Genomic DNA, 16488 nt, shown 5'->3' with positions numbered 1-16488 from the left:
ATAGATATAAAAGTCACCTACTTGTTAAAGGATTAATTCTACCTTTCTGGTTTCAGGTAAGGCTGTCTGCAGCTCTCACTTCTCCTAGCCACTTCTCCCATCTAGTCTTTGCTGACTCCCATTCTGTTTGAGGGATGGGGGTCTGGAAATGAAGAGATTGGACACTTGAATCAAACCTAGGATAAGTCATTATTCGGCTGACTATTGACTTTAAGGGCTTTGGCAAATCAACTTCCCTCTCTTTGATCTTGCACTTCCCTAACAACGACTACAATTTTTCCATTTGTTCAATGCACATGAGTGAAGTTCCTGTTATATACCAGGCATTGGGGATGGATAGAGCAATAAACAAGAGCATCTGCTCTGAACCTGCTTTGCACATATCATCTTTGTTAATACCGGGACGACAATATGCAGTCCATTATTAGCCAAACTATAGTTCACAACCCGTTAGTGGATTACAGAATGATTTGTGGGTTACAGTCAGAATTTTCTTTTAATTAGATGTGATAGGATATATCAGCAAGGAATGCACATAGTAATGGTAAGAATTGTTTTATAAAACATTTATTTCATGTGTGCATGTGTGTGTATGTGTACAAGCAACTGTACTGGATCATGGCATAAAATATTTTCCTTATAGCAGATCATGGTCACAAAGGTTTGTAAAACACTTTCCTAGGAAGCAGGTTCTTTACTAACAGGAGACTTCACACTGAGCCTGATGCATTGTAGCCACTCAGTCTGTGCAAGCAATAATCTATTTCATAGATGAGGAAACTGAGTCTTAGTGAATTGAAATACATTGCCCAATGTCACATGTGAGTTTACCAATCATAGTGATTGGTAAAATAGGGGTTCAAATTCTTGTTGCGGCCTCCAGGTCCTATACCTTTAACCACTATGCTACCTTATTTTGCTTCTATAAAAATTGGGGTATTAGTAGATTATTTTGCCGGGTGAGTGAAATAATATGTGAGCACTCTGGAAACATTAAAATACATTATGAAGCTTAATCACCTCTCAAGCTGCTTATCTCAAGCCACTTCTTTACAATACGTGAATTGCACAAAGTCAGGGATCTTGTCTGTCATTTGGTTCATAGCTTCCTGTTTGGCACTACTCAATAAATATCTGTTGAATGAATAACTGCATCTAGGCAAGTTCAAAGTTTTCCATGAGGGGATCAGGAGTTGACTGTTAAAACCCAAGGGTGCGTCCAATAAAATGGTGAGTCCAGAACATCCCCCCCACCCCGCCCCATCTTGCAGGTTCCTGCTCCAGATGAGAGACTCAGCTGTTTCAAATGCACTGAGACTTGGGGAGCTGAGGCTGGGATGTGGTGGGAATTAAGAGTAAGGCCACAGAGGGGAAATCTTTACCAAAGCAAGGACCACAGCACTACGCACTTTTTGTGGTTCACATAAATGGCATCTCCTGGACTTGCATAGTGCACAACCAAAGCACTTTTCCCAACTGTGGGGAATGGAGTTCCATCATGTGTTTATCTCATTTGTCTCTGTTCACAGGACTTCAGGGATCAGGGAAGGGGAGGAAATTTCAAGAGGCCAGCCTTTCCTTGCCTTTGGGAAAGTCTTCCCAGAACAGAAGAAGCTGTGAGGAGCAGAAAGGATGAAGTGTCTTTTCTCTCCGACCTTGATGTGGATGGCAGTGGCGGTGACCTCTTGGGTCATCATACCTGCAGCAACTGACGCCTCATCTGCAAGTGAGTGCTGTGTGTGTAGAGAGCAGTGTCACCATTAGCAGAGAGGTCTCAGTCCCTCTCCTTTTATACTTGGGATTTGCATAGTCTTTATTCTAAATTCATTTCTTATACTTTAATGTACATAGAAATCACCCAGGAATTTTACTAAAATGCAGATTCTGATTCAGTAGACCTGGGGTGGGGCCTGAGACTCTGCATTCTAACAAGCTCCCAGATGATGCTGATGGTGTGATCCTTGGATCACATATTGAGAAACCAAAGTTTAGAACATCACTAAGCCCCCCTGGCACTTTACTGGAAGGTCAACATACTCAACCACACGAGAGATGTGAACATACCCGGGTGGTACCCAAAGACATCCCCTTTCATACATAAGTGACCCTTCCATTGGGTTGCATATTGCTGTTAGCTTTTTCTTGGAGAAGGGAGCTAGACACCTCTACACAAACCCCAACTGGAGCTCTCTGGAGCAGAGTAAATACCATTGTGTCATCGTGGAGCACACACACTGTGGTCCTGCAACCTCCATTTGTGTCCTGGCTCTGCTGCTTACCAATGAAGCAAGTAGCTTAAACCTTCTGAATTTCAAGTTTCCTCACCTTTAAAATATGGCTAAATACAAAAGTCATTTTCCAGGGCCACTGGAGAGGATTCTGTGAGACAATGGATAGAAAATGCCTATCCCAGTGTCTGGCATATCCTAAGTGCTTGATAGATGACATCTTTACTGTTATTGTCACAGAGGAACACACGAAGTGTGGGTACTATTGCTAGGTAGAGAGGGGGTCCAAGGGAAGGAGATCTGAGCAAGAGGCATAGAATATATCAAGTTGGGGAAGGGGTGACAGGGTTCCCTAAATCCTTACCGAAGTGTCAAGAACTCTGCATTATTCCTCTGGGGGTGGAAAGGTGGATGTTTGAAAAGACGATACAGCTTGAATGCAGTGCTTTACACAAGAATGCAGGCGGGTGTTTAGACATCAGGGAAGGTTGATTTGTTTCTTTTGAAGGGGGTCTGCTATATCTTAAAGACCCCTAAGGACCATGGAAAGAGTCTCTTGGTGAACAGTGGCCTAGCGGCCCCCACTCTGAATTTGGGCTTTTCTGTCTGCAGAAAGCTGCTCTGAATGTCACGCCAACGCCACTTGTACGGTGGACGGGGCTGCCACGACCTGCGCCTGCCAGGAGGGCTTCTCTGGCGACGGCCTCGAGTGTGCGGATCTGGACGAATGCGCCATTCCGGGGGCACACAACTGCTCCACCAGCAGCAGCTGCGTGAACACGCTGGGCTCCTACACGTGCGTCTGCCCCGAAGGTTTCCTCCTGAGCCCGGGGCTCGGCTGCGTGGACGTGGACGAGTGTGCAGAACCAGGGCTCAGCCGCTGCCACGCCCTGGCCACCTGTGTCAATGGCGAGGGCAACTACTCGTGCGTGTGTCCCGCGGGCTACCGGGGGGACGGACGGCACTGTGAGTGTTCCCCGGGCTCCTGCGGGCCCGGGCTAGACTGCGTGCAGGAGGGCGACGCGCTCGTGTGCGCTGACCCGTGCCAGGCGCATCGCATTCTGGACGAATACTGGCGCAGCGCAGAGTACGGCCCCGGCTACGTCTGTGATGTCAGTCTGGGCGGCTGGTACCGCTTCGTGGGCCAGGGCGGCGTGCGCCTGCCCGAGACCTGCGTGCCCACCCTGCACTGCAACACGGCCGCGCCTATGTGGCTCAACGGCACGCACCCGTCGAGCGACGAGGGCATCGTGAACCGCGTGGCCTGCGCGCACTGGAGCGGCGACTGCTGCCTGTGGGACGCGCCGGTCCAAGTGAAGGCCTGTGCCGGCGGCTACTACGTGTACAATCTGACGGCGCCCCCTGAGTGCCATCTGGCTTACTGCACAGGTGAGCGGGTGTCTCCCAGCAGCCCCACCCCGGGCCCTGTGGGCGCCCCGAGAGCCTGGAGCTCATCCTTGTTGCCTGTATCTGTGGCCCTGCAGACCCCAGCTCTGTGGAGGGGACGTGTGAGGAGTGCCGTGTGGACGAGGACTGCAAATCGGATAATGGCGAATGGCACTGCCGGTGCCAACAGGACTCCAACGTCACCGGTGAGGCCGGTGGGGAGGCGGGGTGGTGCTCAGAAATGCCAGGGACCGCAATTCCTGTGTGTGAATTGGGGGCCTGTGGGGATGACCCAAGGACTGCATCTTATCCAATCTGAGTGGAAAGTCAGGCCAGTAATACCCATTAAAATCAGCAAGAAGCTCTCTGGGTTCCTGGAGTCTCCCCTTGGTTGACCCGTAAGTTCCCAGAGCTTGAGGAACAACCCCACCCCCAGGCTTGCTTCTGAGGCCCCCAACACCGGGATGGATAAGCAGGAGGTTGCCACCTGTTGGCCAAGGGCTAACCTGAGCTGTATTCCCACAGCACAAGAACACAGGCCTGGCCAGCAGTCTGGGGTTTCTTGGACTGGACCCTCCATTGACCAGCTGAGGACCCTGAGCAGAGCCCTGGCCATCTCTAAACCTGTTTCCCTGTATACGTAATGATTGAAGCAGGCTAGTGTTTCCCAAATTTCAGTCTTGGTCTTAGTCACAACCTTCTTTTCAGTAAACTTGGGCTGTTGAAGTTCACTACTGTGACTTATCTGTGGCAAGTAACACCTTAGATAGGCAGTAGCTGATAATGAATACAATGAAAGTTGTTAAACTTCATTTACTACATAAACTATGTAATACTTTAATTTTAAAAATCTAACTGGATCTCTTTATATGCTGCAAATACTTAACCAGAGGTCTGCTCTCTGTGGTTTCAAGGAAAATTAGCAAGTGTATGGTGTTAATAATAAAAATATTAGCAAATCTTGGGGACCGTCCCCTTGATACAGAAGGATGGAAAGAAATTGCCATTAACTTATTAGCTTTGTTTGCTTGTTATTTGTTTTGTTTTACTAGGATTCAATGTTATTTAATGCTGGGGCTGTGGAGTCTGGCAGGCTACAGTCTGTCCATAGAGTTGCAAAGAGTTGGACATGTCTGAATACACAGAGAGAGCAGTGAATGACCCAAATGTGTTACTTTTTGTTGCATACAGCCTATACTTAGAGTAACATGAGCTCCTGGTTAGTTACACGGATCCATCCAGTGATGCTGGGAACCCAGTCTCATGTCTCCACCTCTCTGAGAGGGGAGACCACGCATGACTCTGAGTACCCCCAGCTGGTGGCCAACCCGGCTAGCTGGACCCGGGCCCTGGGGATGTGCTGAACCCTAAACTGTGGTCACAGGCCTCCAATCCTGCCTTCCCTGACTGTTTCAGATCTCTCCCTCCTGGAGCGCAGGCTGGAATGTGGGGTTGATGACATTAAGTTGTCCCTGAGCAAGTGCCAGCTGAAGAGTCTGGGCTTTGAGAAGGTCTTCATGTACCTGCATGACAGCCAGTGCTCAGGCTTCCCTGAGAGGGGTGACCGGGACTGGATGTCTGTGGTGACTCCAGCCAGGGCTGGCCCCTGTGGGACAGTGATGACGGTACGTTCTGGCCGGTGTGGGGCAGGGTCGGAGCACTGCCTGGGTCAAGCCCAGCCCCACCACTTACTAGTTGTGTGAACTGGGTGAGTTATTTAACCTGGATGTGGCTCAGCTTCCTCTGCTGAAAATGGAGTGATAGTAACTCCTTCATAGGGTTAGGAGAGTTAAAGGAGTTACTATGTGCAAAGTGATTAGGACAGTGACTGGCACGAAGTAAGTGCTCAATAAATGTCAGTTTCAAATAAAGAGGACAATCTATAGTGATAGTTCCCTGTTTGACAGATGGGAAAGGTAATGCCGCAACAGGGCAATTCTAAGCCAGTAGGTACAAGCACTGAGTTCAGAAGCAGATCTTTTTGTCTCTGATGGTTCCTGGGAGGCAGGGTCTGCACCTTCAGTGTTCAGAGAGCCAGGGCCTCAGCTACAGAAGCCTCCTCCAAAATGACCCAGAGGTAAATATCTGTGTGAGTGGGTTCTGCTTCCTCGCATCTCCCTCATCCTGCACAGAGGAAAAAAAAAAAAAAAGACGCAAGAAACAAGGAAATAATTGTCATTTGCCAAATATGACTTTTTGATGATCTACCATTAATGATGACTCAGAATGTGATTTTTAGTCTTTTGGCATGTGCGAGAGGAGGCATGAGGTGATGGGAAGAGTCCAGGCTTCTTAGACCCCCTGTACCATGGATAAGTTACCCAGTTCCCATGAACTCCCATCTATATTAGGGAGGTGGTCATCCTACCTCTCAGGGTCATTGAAGGATCCATGCAAAGATGCCGTAGGGACATTCAGCTTGGGCGGGGGGTGCCTAGCTCATGACTCGTGCTCATGGAAACTGGGAGGGCACTTTCAGCAGTTCCAATGCCTTTGGTTTTGAAACCTACTCAGATTCTATGCCTTTTACACCCTTCCTTCCCCCACCTTCTTACCCCAATACAGAGGAATGAGACCCACGCCACATACAGCAACACTCTCTACCTGGCAGATGAGATCATCATCCGTGACCTCAACATCAGAATCAACTTTGCATGCTCCTATCCCCTGGACATGAAAGTCAGTCTGAAGACCTCACTGCAGCCAATGGTCAGGTGCGGCTAGAGAGGGTCCCCAGTGTCCCTGGCCAACTCCACCCCACAAACCCTTGGCCACCAGGACCTCAGCTTCTCTGTCAGCTGCCACCAATAAGGAGTTGATTGGAGGCGGTCAGCTGGGAGGCAGTGTTGGACTCCAAAAAGAGTCCATGAGGAGCCCAGCTAGGAAATCTGGAGCCCACTTTCAAATCCTGGCTCTATCACACAAATGGCTTTGGGAAATTGATAGCCCTGTTCTAGGCATCAGTCTTCTTGTGTGTGAAATAGATTTAGCAGTAATGTACTGTCTTTCTTAGAAGCACAAAAGTGGTCTGCAGAGGTGAAACCAATATTAAGGTCCCTGGTTTATCTGAGCGGTAGGGTTGTTGGACCAGAGGAAAGAAGGGAGGTGGTCTCAGTTCAGACCTGCTGTGGGACTGGGCAAATTGTACCCCGTGTTTGGACCTCAGTTTCTTTCTCTGTAAATAGGAGAAATTTGAATAAAGAGGGGTTTACAAATTATGCTTCTTGGAGTGTGAAGGTCTTTAAGGAGGTGATTTGGGGATGTGAACCAGAGAACTTTTTAAATTTTAATTTAATTTTTTTAATTGAAGTATAGTTGATTTACAGTGTTGTGTTAATTTTTATACATTCTCTTTTTTTAATATTCTTTTCCATTATGGTTTATCATAGGTTATTGATTCTAGTTTCCAGTGCTATACAGTAGGACCTTGCTGTTTATCCATTCTGTGTATAATAGCTTAAATTTGCTAACCCCAACCCCCCACTCCATCCCCCTTCCCCTGACAGCCACAAGTCCGTTCTATATATCTGTGAGTCTATTTCTGTTTCATAGATTGCTTCACTTGTGCCATATTTTAGATTCTACATGTAAGTGATATCATATAATATTTATCTTTCTCTTTCTGACTTTACTTAGTATGACAATCTCTAGTTTCTTCCATGTGCTGCAAATGGCATTATTGCATCCTTTTTTATAGCTGAGTAGTATTCCATTGTGTATATGTACCACATCTTCTTTATCAATTTTATTACTTAAAAAAATTAAAGGATCCTGTTGCTAAATAAACTTGAAAATTTCTGAATAGGATGAATCACAAGCCAGTGATGCAGATACTGGGGAAAAAATAATAGTTGTGATAATAACAGGTGTTTATCAAGAGCTGACCATATGTCAGGCATTGTGCTAAGTGCTCTACATGGAACACCTCATTGAAATCTTAGCATGGCCTATAAGGTGTTAGTATTATTATTGAAATTGAAGTTCAAAGAAAGTTTGGTAGCTTGTCCAAAGTGGTAGACGATAGTAAGTTACAGAGCTGGGATTCAAAGCCGGGCCGTCAGGCATAGAGCCTCCACTCTACCATGACCTCTTCTTTGAAGCTTGTCCATGGGCACGTGTTTTCTGGGCCAGCCAGACTTGGGGAAGGGCACCTGATGCTGATGAAGGTGCTCGGCTGACTTGAAGGAAGACAGTTGCTCCTTGTCTGCCTCTGTGTGGAATATCACCTGGCCAAGAAGTGCTCTGGAGCAATGTGGCCATGTCCCAGACCTGATAGGTTCCCAGGGAACAAAACATCTGTATGCAGATCTCTCTCTGGCTTAAGCTAGAAATCTCACCCCAGTCGAACACCAAGTCCAAACAAATAACCCAGTATTCACCTCTAAAATGGACTTCCGCATTACTGTTCTTATGTACCCCCTTTCCTGGGGCATCAGTCTTTCAGTGTCCTTTGTAGGATAATCCCCATGGAGTTGCCATCAGTGTGGCTGTTTTTAATGTGATTTAAAATAATGCATTTTAAAAATCCTAATCTTCTGCTGTAGGTGGAGCCAGAACTCTAAGGCCTGTAGGACTCATAGCTCATCTTTTAAAACTGTTCTATATTAAGATTAAAAAAAAAAGAATCTAGGTTATTCCCTTGAGAATGCATTTGCTGCACTTCTTGGATAAAGGCCACCATGTGAGGGCGTGGACATGTTACAGAAAAATATGATCTCTGGATCAGAAGCAGCAGCATCACCTGGGAGCTTATTAGAAATGCAGAACCTGGAGCCCTATCCCAAAGCTACAGATCCAGAATCTGCATTTCAACAAGATCCCTAAGTGACCTGTGTGTGATTATTGTGTTTTGCAGAGCAATGGTTGGTGGATTCCAGTCCTGTTGCTGGATAAAAATCCAAATAACTGCCAGGGACTGCCCAGGAATGCAGATCAGAGAGAGTGGCCTATCTGTTGCTGTTTTTGGTTCTGGTTCTCTCACCAGCCTCTCTCCCCCTGCAGCGCCCTCAATATCAGCATGGGCGGGACCGGCACATTCACCGTGCGGATGGCACTTTTCCAGAGCCCTGCCTACACACAGCCCTACCAAGGCTCCTCCGTGACCCTGTCCACCGAGGCGTTTCTCTACGTCGGTACCATGCTGGACGGGGGCGACTTGTCCCGGTTTGTACTGCTCATGACCAACTGCTATGCCACTCCCAGCAGCAATGCCACAGACCCCTTGAAATACTTCATCATCCAGGACAGGTAAGGCCCGTCGGATGGAATTTGGGGCCGTGGAGGGTCTTTAGACTTGGATGGGTACAAAGTACATCTTCACATTCATTCACCTCTAGCTGAAATTTAGCACTGTCATTCATTATGATATAGGCAACAAACCAGAAAAGTATTAGCAGGACATTTGAAGACATTTATACAAGTCAGTTGGAGAAGGCAATGGCAACCCACTCCAGTACTCTTGCCTGGAGAATCCCATGTAGCCTGGTAGGCTACAGTCCATGGGGTCACGAAGAGTCAGACACGACTGACGTGACTTAGCAGCAGCAGCATACAAGTCAGTATTTTTAGTTACTATATTATAGTATTAGAATTTCTACTAGATCTTATTATTTGATATATATCAAATATATGGACTTGTAAATATGTAGATATCTATATCTAGAAATGTAAATATATAACATATTAAGTTTAATATTTTAAGAATTATATTTAATTGGTTTTCTTTATTATCTTATGTAATTTACTGTATGCATTTAAAGCATTACTTTTGAGGAGGAATGCATGGGCTTCACCAGATGGCAGAGGGGGTCTAGGATTCAGAAAAGGATGAGGAACCCGATGGAAAGGCAGGCCCTGGACAGGAGCAGGCTGGCACTTGGCTGGGAGTACAGCAGAGGCATGGTTAGACAAGAGTCAGTTGAAACAGGGAGGACACAGATGGACTACTTTTGACTCAAGCACATTAGGGAAACAGGAACCACACTGCGAGAAAGTAGTTCACATTTTCATTCATAAATCGAACAGATATTTTTGAAAGCTCACTGGGTGCCAGGCTATGTGGATAACAGTGAATAGGAGACAAAAGTCTCTGCACCCTTATAGCTGATATTCTAAGTGGGGAGAACAACAATTAAACGAAAGTACCATCCATGGCATGTTAATGATGACGGGGCTTTAGAGAAAAAAATGAAATAGGGAAAAGGGAGGGGATTTGCTGTTTTTAATAGTGCAGTCAGAGAAAGCATTCCCAGGAGACCCTGACCTATTTCTGCCTCAGTTTTTTTAGAATCCGCCTGGTCGCATCAAGGGGAAAAGGCTCAGTTGGGTGCTCATCTGGTGTTCACACTTCTGTTATTTGCTAATCTCCCTTTACAACCAAAGGAAAGGAGAACAGAAGTCTTTTGGGGGTCTTTTACAATCAACAGTGTTGAAGTAAAATGTAATAGCAGTATCTGACTGTGTTTGTATGGTCGTGTTTTATTTATGGCAAGTAATGTGCTGTGTTCTCAGTCGTTCACTTCTTTGTGACCCCACGGACTGTAGCCTGCCAGGCTCCTCTGTCCACGTTAAGTCTGCAGGCAGGAGTACTGAAGTGGGTTGCCATTTCCTACTCCAGGGGATCTTCCTGACCTCAGGATGGAACCCTCATCTCTTGCATCTCCTGCATTGGCAGGTGGAGGTTTTTTTTTTTTTTTTTTTTTTTTGCCACCTGGGAAGCCCTCGGTTTGCTATTTGTGGTCATGATATTTTTAAAAAATAAATGTAGTTCAACAAAAACATATGCAGATTTGAAGAAAGTAGTAATAATAATATAATAATGTAAAATAATAGTACAAATATTGGTAAACTGGAAAACATTCAGGGCGGTGGTTTCTGTATAAGGCTAAAAGAACTAAAATTTGAAAAATGCTGACGTGACCTTAACTGGGACATCATGGAGACTTGGGTTCATAGCATGGGTTTGCTGTTTCTTAGTTCAAGACACGAGTCAGCTCATCTGTCTATTTATGTTCTTATATGTGAAACAGGCAAGAAGAAAGCCTACTGTGCAGGGATTTTTAAGCTTTGTTTTTTTTCTTCTGAGTATAAAGGTAGAGCATGTGCATTATGAAAAGCTTACAAAGTCTTGAAAACGAAGCATGAAGAAATGCTGGCTGTGGCCCTCTGTGTCTGCCGTGTCATGGGTGGGAACTGGGCTGAGGACTGCCAGTCTGTGAGACACTCAGAATATCACAGGGGTGTAAGGAGGAGATGAATTGGGGAGGTGCTTAGGGGCTGGGGGAGACACGTAGGCACCTTTCTTGGGTTGACTGCCTGGGGCTACCAAGGGCAGTGCTGGCCTCCACTCTCTCTGCTTTTTGGAAGGTGGGTCCCCTTAACCACAGGGCTTGTCTTTTGCCAAATGGAGTCAGATTTGAATTGTGGGGGACACAGAACAAAGTGAACACCATCCCGAGGAGTTCCCTTCTTGGTCTGACGCCTTCAGCCCCCTTTTTAAGTCCATTTTGAGCAGATAGTGTCAAAGAGCAGACGGGGTGCCTGATTTGCCTGCTCAGGGTGCCTGCATGCCCTGATCCAGCCCAGTACACATGAGTCTCTGCACATGCAGTTTTGAGTTTCTATCTGTGTGTTTGGGTGCGCTGGGTAATAATGTATGCTGATGAGCAAACACACAGCCCAGTTTGGCCAGCGGCCTTCAGTGCTGAGATGTTTCCAATGTGAGAATTAACACCAGGCACTAGGAGGTAGCCAATAAATGGTAGGTAATGACTCCTGAATGCCATTTCCTGGGAAATCAGAAAGTGCTTACTTGAGGATAGTTTAAGCTCTGAACTGATTACATTTGTATTTTAGAGTCACATACATGTAGCGCCTATTGTATGGCCCATGCTGACAATTTAACTCATTCAATTGTCGCAGCTATCTTTATGATGCAAACTAAAATTATTATTCCTCACACATAGATAGGGCAGCAGGCTTAGGGAGACTGAGTAAATTGCCCATAGTCACACAGCTGATAAGTGATAGAGTGAGATCTGAGCCCAGGAAGCCTGGCCCCAGAGTGTTTGCTTATATGATGTATGATGTATGCTTCCCAGATGTCCACGCACTGCGGACTCAACCATCCAAGTGGAGGAAAATGGGGAGTCCCCTCAGGGCCGGTTTTCTGTCCAGATGTTCCGTTTTGCTGGAAACTACGATCTGGTGTACCTGCATTGTGAAGTGTATCTCTGTGACACCGTGAATGAAAAGTGCCGACCTGTGAGTCAGACCTCTCTTCCCTCAGTCTGCTTGCCACACCCTCACACCCCACTGAAGACGCTTGGCCACACGTTAAAAGAAAACAAACATCTCTGCCGTATTTTCATTTTAGTGCAGGGGTAGACAGAGCTATAAGATGAGGCTGGCCTGGCCAGACAGGAGACTAGGCTGTGGGGAGGCTGGGTGAGATCAGGGCGCTGCAGTAGGCTGGTAAATCTCTCACTTATCTGCAAGCTTGTGTGCTAATAGCAGAAACTGACATTTTTAAGCACTGTGTACAACTTGCGTGTGTTAACTTTTAGATACTTCACAACAACTCTATAAGGGAGGTATTTTACCAGCCCCCTTTTCCATATGGGGAGAGAGGCTTGGAAAATGTAAGTGACTTTTCTAAGATCATACATCTAACAGATGGCAGAGCTGGGACAGGAACCCATGTATACAGTTCTCCTAACAACCCCTGCCTCTACCATCCTCAAATCCCAGCCCAAGGCAAGAGGTTGCTCTTACAAAGGGGGCACCCAGGTTTCCATGGCAGGGCCTCATTCAGTCTCTCTTGTGGAAAGGTTTCTTTGTCACCCTCTCTCTGCAGACCTGCCCTGAGACCAGATTCCGCAGTGGGAGCATCATAGACCAAACCCGGGTCCTGAACTTGGGTCCCATCACACGGAAGGGTAAGAAGGCCACTCCCCTCTCCATGTTCGCGGTGAAAAATGTTCTCTGGAGATGAGGAGAGCTGAGAGAACCTGGCACTTGGGATCTTACCGGGATCTGAAGAACCAGAGCAAGTAAATCCTGTGGGGCGAGGTAGTCTATAAGCTGCCTTCCTCCTGCAGGTCTCATTCATTGCACAGCTGTCTTCTCATGCCTGCCTTGTGTTAGTGGCTGGGGTCTCAGGATGAGCAACAGTGGGTACAAGCCCAGCTCGTGTGCCACTTATGGACCCGTAGAGGAGACATCATTTAAATAATCTTGTGTCTCTGGAGTTGTGATAAGTGCAGGCGTGAAGATGGATCAGGAACTCTGAGCTCTTGCCGCAGGGGAAGCAGACCTAATTTGGAGGATTGGGGGAGAAAGGAAGTGAGGTTTGGAAACTGAGAAAGGATTAAGTAACAGGGGTCAGGAGAAGCGGAAAAGAGGGAGGCATCCCAGGGAGAGAGTAGAGAATGAGCAAAAGGCCTGAGCAGGAGGGAACCCAGGGTGCTAGAGGAGGAGGAGAGGTTGGTGCGGGTGAGCTGATGGAGGTGGGGGACCAGACCACATGAGGCCTTATCAGTTCAGTTCAGTCACTCAGTCGTGTCCGACTCTTTGTGACCCCATGAACCGCAGCACGCCAGGCCTCCCTGTCCATCACCGACTCCCGCAGTTTACCCAGACTCATGTCCGTTGAGTCGGTGATGCCATCCAACCATCTCATCCTCTGTCATCCCCTTCTCCTCCTGCCCTCAATCTTTCCCAGCATCAGGGTCTTTTCAAATGAGTCAGCTCTTCGCATGAGGTGGCCAAAGTATTGGAGTTTCAGCTTCAACATCAGTCCTTCCAATGATAGTACTTCTCTTTTTTCTTCTTCTCCTTCCCCTTCCCTTTCTCCTTCTTCTACTTCAACTATAAATGACATGTAGTTCTTGCTAAGGTTTTGGGCCCTTTCTCCTGAAAGTAGACGGCAGCTCCCAAGAGATCCAAGCAGCAGAGTGAGATGATCAGACTGGGGTTTCAAAAAGACCACACTCTGGCTGCAAGGAAGAGCAGATGGAAGGGGCTTCTCCCAGGCTGATCCTTCTGTTTCCTCCCACAGGGGGCCAGGCTGCAGTGTCAAGGGCTGCTCCCAGTAGCTTGGGTAAGTTCAGATCCTGGAGCACAGGGATTTGACCCAAACCTCCATCTGGGGCTTTTATCTGTTGGCCTAGGGTGTCCTGGAGTGCCCGGCCTGCTTGGCCTGAGCTCTGAAGAGGTGACTGCATTTGTGGAAGTGTTGGACCTGGGGCTGCACATGTGCACACACACCTGTGCTGTCCCACGACAGTGCACATGGACACAGGCACACACAGATGGGTGCACAAGAGCAGACGTCACCTAGACTTTTTCAGACACGTCCACGAGGTCACATGCATATAGTCACACTCACACACAAACGTCATGACAGCTGCAGCTGCTTGTGTGTGAATCTGCATATGCAGACATACGCATGCTTGTTACACACCTGGACGTAGTGGACAAGCACGCTGTGTTGTGATCTGCATCTTGGGCGTTTCCTGAAGCTTCAAGATGTATCTCTAACACCTTTGTCAGGATGTTTGGTGCCAGGATGAACAGGCAGACAAACAAAACACTCTGTTTTCTGCTTCTCTGCTCCTCTGACCACAAAGACCGGAGACTGGCAGCATTTTAATGGCCCTTGACTTTTATGGCCGCTGAATTGTCTGAAAATCTGGATAAAAAGTGAATCTGTGTAACTGTTGCTCTGCTTGGCTCTTGGCACCTAGATCTGAGTGGGTTGTTACACCAACCTAGTGTTTGACATGAGCTAGTTCATCCCAGTATCAGTGAGCCCAGTCCTGGAGAGGCAAGGTACCCCAAGAGGCTTGCCCTTTGTGACTATCCCTCAAGGTCACCAAGGTTGAGTAGTTTGGTCACTGCACAGGAGTACCCTTTTGAGTGGATACCAGCTAGTGCCTGCAGAAAGGCTGCCTTTTTCAGATTGGCCCATCTGGCAGGGCACCTTTTTCTAACTGGTTTTCAGGGCAGATAAAGAAAAAACTTCCTTTTTCTACACTTGATCTTAGCCAAAAGGCTGAGAAGCGATTAAAAAACTTCCTTTTTCTAACTGATCCACTCAAAGAACATGTCCTTTCCTAACCCGTCAGTTTAGAGGAGGCATTTTTTGTTAGTTTTGCACATAAAATGTGCACACCAGGTTGCTAGGAGCAACCCTGTAATCTCTTTCTTTTCAGGGCTCCTGCAGGTCTGGCTGCCTCTGCTTCTGTCGGCCACTTTGACCCTGACGCCTCCGTGATCAGTGGCCAGAAATCCAGTACTCTGTGGCTACCAACTCACTTCCTATTGACTGGCGAGGCTATGCATGCTAGCACTCCACCCGCTGATAAAGGAGCCCACACTTCAGTCACTCTGCTCCTATTTTTCTCCCCTTTAATCTTTGCTATAGAAAAACAGCCTGTGTCTTTAAATGCTTTCTCTCAAAATTGGACTTGTGATATGTCTGTTCATAAGGTCCCTATCTCCTTGAAGGGTGTTGCAAAATAATAATTAAAAAAAGCTCAGTCCGTGAGTCATTCATTCATTCAACAAGTATTTATTGTGCTCCTGCTCCATGTTGGCACTGTCCGTGGTGCTAAGGATCTGATGGTGAGAAAAACCAGACTCCATTCCTGCCCTCATGGACTTCTTGGTCTGGTCACAGACTGGGTTCAGCTCTGATTTTATGAGCTTAAATAAAATGCACACTGTCTCTGAACTTTATCCATCCATCTATCCTTTCAGTCAGTCAAGAAATATTTGCTGGTCACTTACTATGATCCAAGCAATGTACTGGGGATACAGCTGTAAACAATCTCTGCCTTCCCAGAGCTTAAGGCCTGCCAGGGGAAAAGAACTTGAACAAGTAATCATAAGTCTGTCGGGCATTGCAGAAATGGAGGGTACAACAGGAGGCTGCTGCTTCTATATTATGGGGATAATTGTGATACCCTCCCAGGGTTCATTCAGTGTTCCAGAAACATTTATTTGAGCACCCAGTATGTGCCAGGAACTATGCTAGGTGCTAGGAAAGGATAGTCCTGAATAGAATAGACACAGTCCCAGGCTTTCTGGAGTGTCACAATCCTTATATAAGGGACTTAGATGGCATGTTCCGCCATCCTTTGCACTTCTCTCCCTGCCCAACGCAGGAGAGGTAGACCTGTTTACAAGGACTTGGCAGCAAAAACAGAAAACAGACCATAAACTCCATTGAGAGAGGATGTTTTGCAAGGGAGACCTCTATGAGGTTCCTTGGAGGCACAGCTGGAGACCGCCCAGGAGACCCAGATATCTCAAGGGGCTCTGGACTTCTTTAACAAGCGGACCAAAGGAAGTTGATGCTCGTGGGAAATGTCCACCTTGATGCCAGCTGCTTCCCTGGACCCCAGCTGTGGCTTTCAGAAGAGACCAAGGCCCTGACCCATTTTTAGAACCTCTGATCCCAGGGAAAGCCACACGTGTGTATCAGCAAACAGGGGGCTATGAGGTCAGCACATCTCGAGTTAAGGAACCTCTTATCACACACAGACATGCACTGAATCCCCACGCCCGCTGCCTTTATGTCAGAGCTATGGGAGGACGTCCAGGGTCAGATGGGCCAGCTAGATGTGTGCACAATCTATACTTTGATTCCGGTACAAGAGAACATAAAAAAATGAAAACAAGGGTCAACAGCCAGGAGGAAAAAATATATCAGAATTTATCCCTTTATCCCTCTGTTCCTTTTTTCCCCTTCCCTTTATGTTTCACTCTTGTTTGCTATCTAATAGTTGTTCAACTCAATATTTGACAAGTATTTTGAGCATAGATTCAAGACTTGACACTTTTATAGGTAGCAGGGAAATTACCAGTGATC

At 47.0% G+C, this 16488-nt stretch overlaps 1 protein-coding gene across 1 annotated transcript; it reads left to right on the top strand.

Moving 5' to 3' along the window:
• Window positions 1-1632: 1632 nt before the first annotated feature.
• UMOD (uromodulin) lies at window positions 1633-15038 on the top strand. Its single transcript, XM_061152954.1, has 10 exons — window positions 1633-1726; window positions 2841-3617; window positions 3713-3820; window positions 5031-5239; window positions 6180-6328; window positions 8616-8861; window positions 11714-11876; window positions 12469-12550; window positions 13672-13713; window positions 14828-15038. The coding sequence occupies exons 1-10, from the start codon at window positions 1633-1635 to the stop codon at window positions 14887-14889; spliced, it is 1932 nt and encodes a 643-aa protein (XP_061008937.1). The 3' UTR covers window positions 14890-15038.
• The last annotated feature ends 1450 nt before the right edge of the window (window positions 15039-16488 follow it).

This window comes from Dama dama, chromosome 10 (genome assembly GCF_033118175.1).
Source record: "Dama dama isolate Ldn47 chromosome 10, ASM3311817v1, whole genome shotgun sequence".
NCBI lineage: Eukaryota > Metazoa > Chordata > Mammalia > Artiodactyla > Cervidae > Dama > Dama dama.
Note: the sequence above shows the minus strand (reverse complement) of the source record. Positions and strands in the feature narration are given on the sequence as shown.

What these genes read in the sequence shown, in the direction of transcription:
- UMOD (XM_061152954.1), top strand. Translation starts at nt 1,633, where the DNA reads ATGAAGTGTCTTTTCTCTCCGACCTTGATGTGGATGGCAGTGGCGGTG. An exon ending in GGGTCCCATCACACGGAAGG is followed by an intron (nt 12,551 to 13,671) that starts GTAAGAAGGCCA and finishes TTCCTCCCACAG; the next exon opens with GGGGCCAGGCTGCAGTGTCA. An exon ending in GGCTGCTCCCAGTAGCTTGG is followed by an intron (nt 13,714 to 14,827) that starts GTAAGTTCAGAT and finishes CTTTCTTTTCAG; the next exon opens with GGCTCCTGCAGGTCTGGCTG.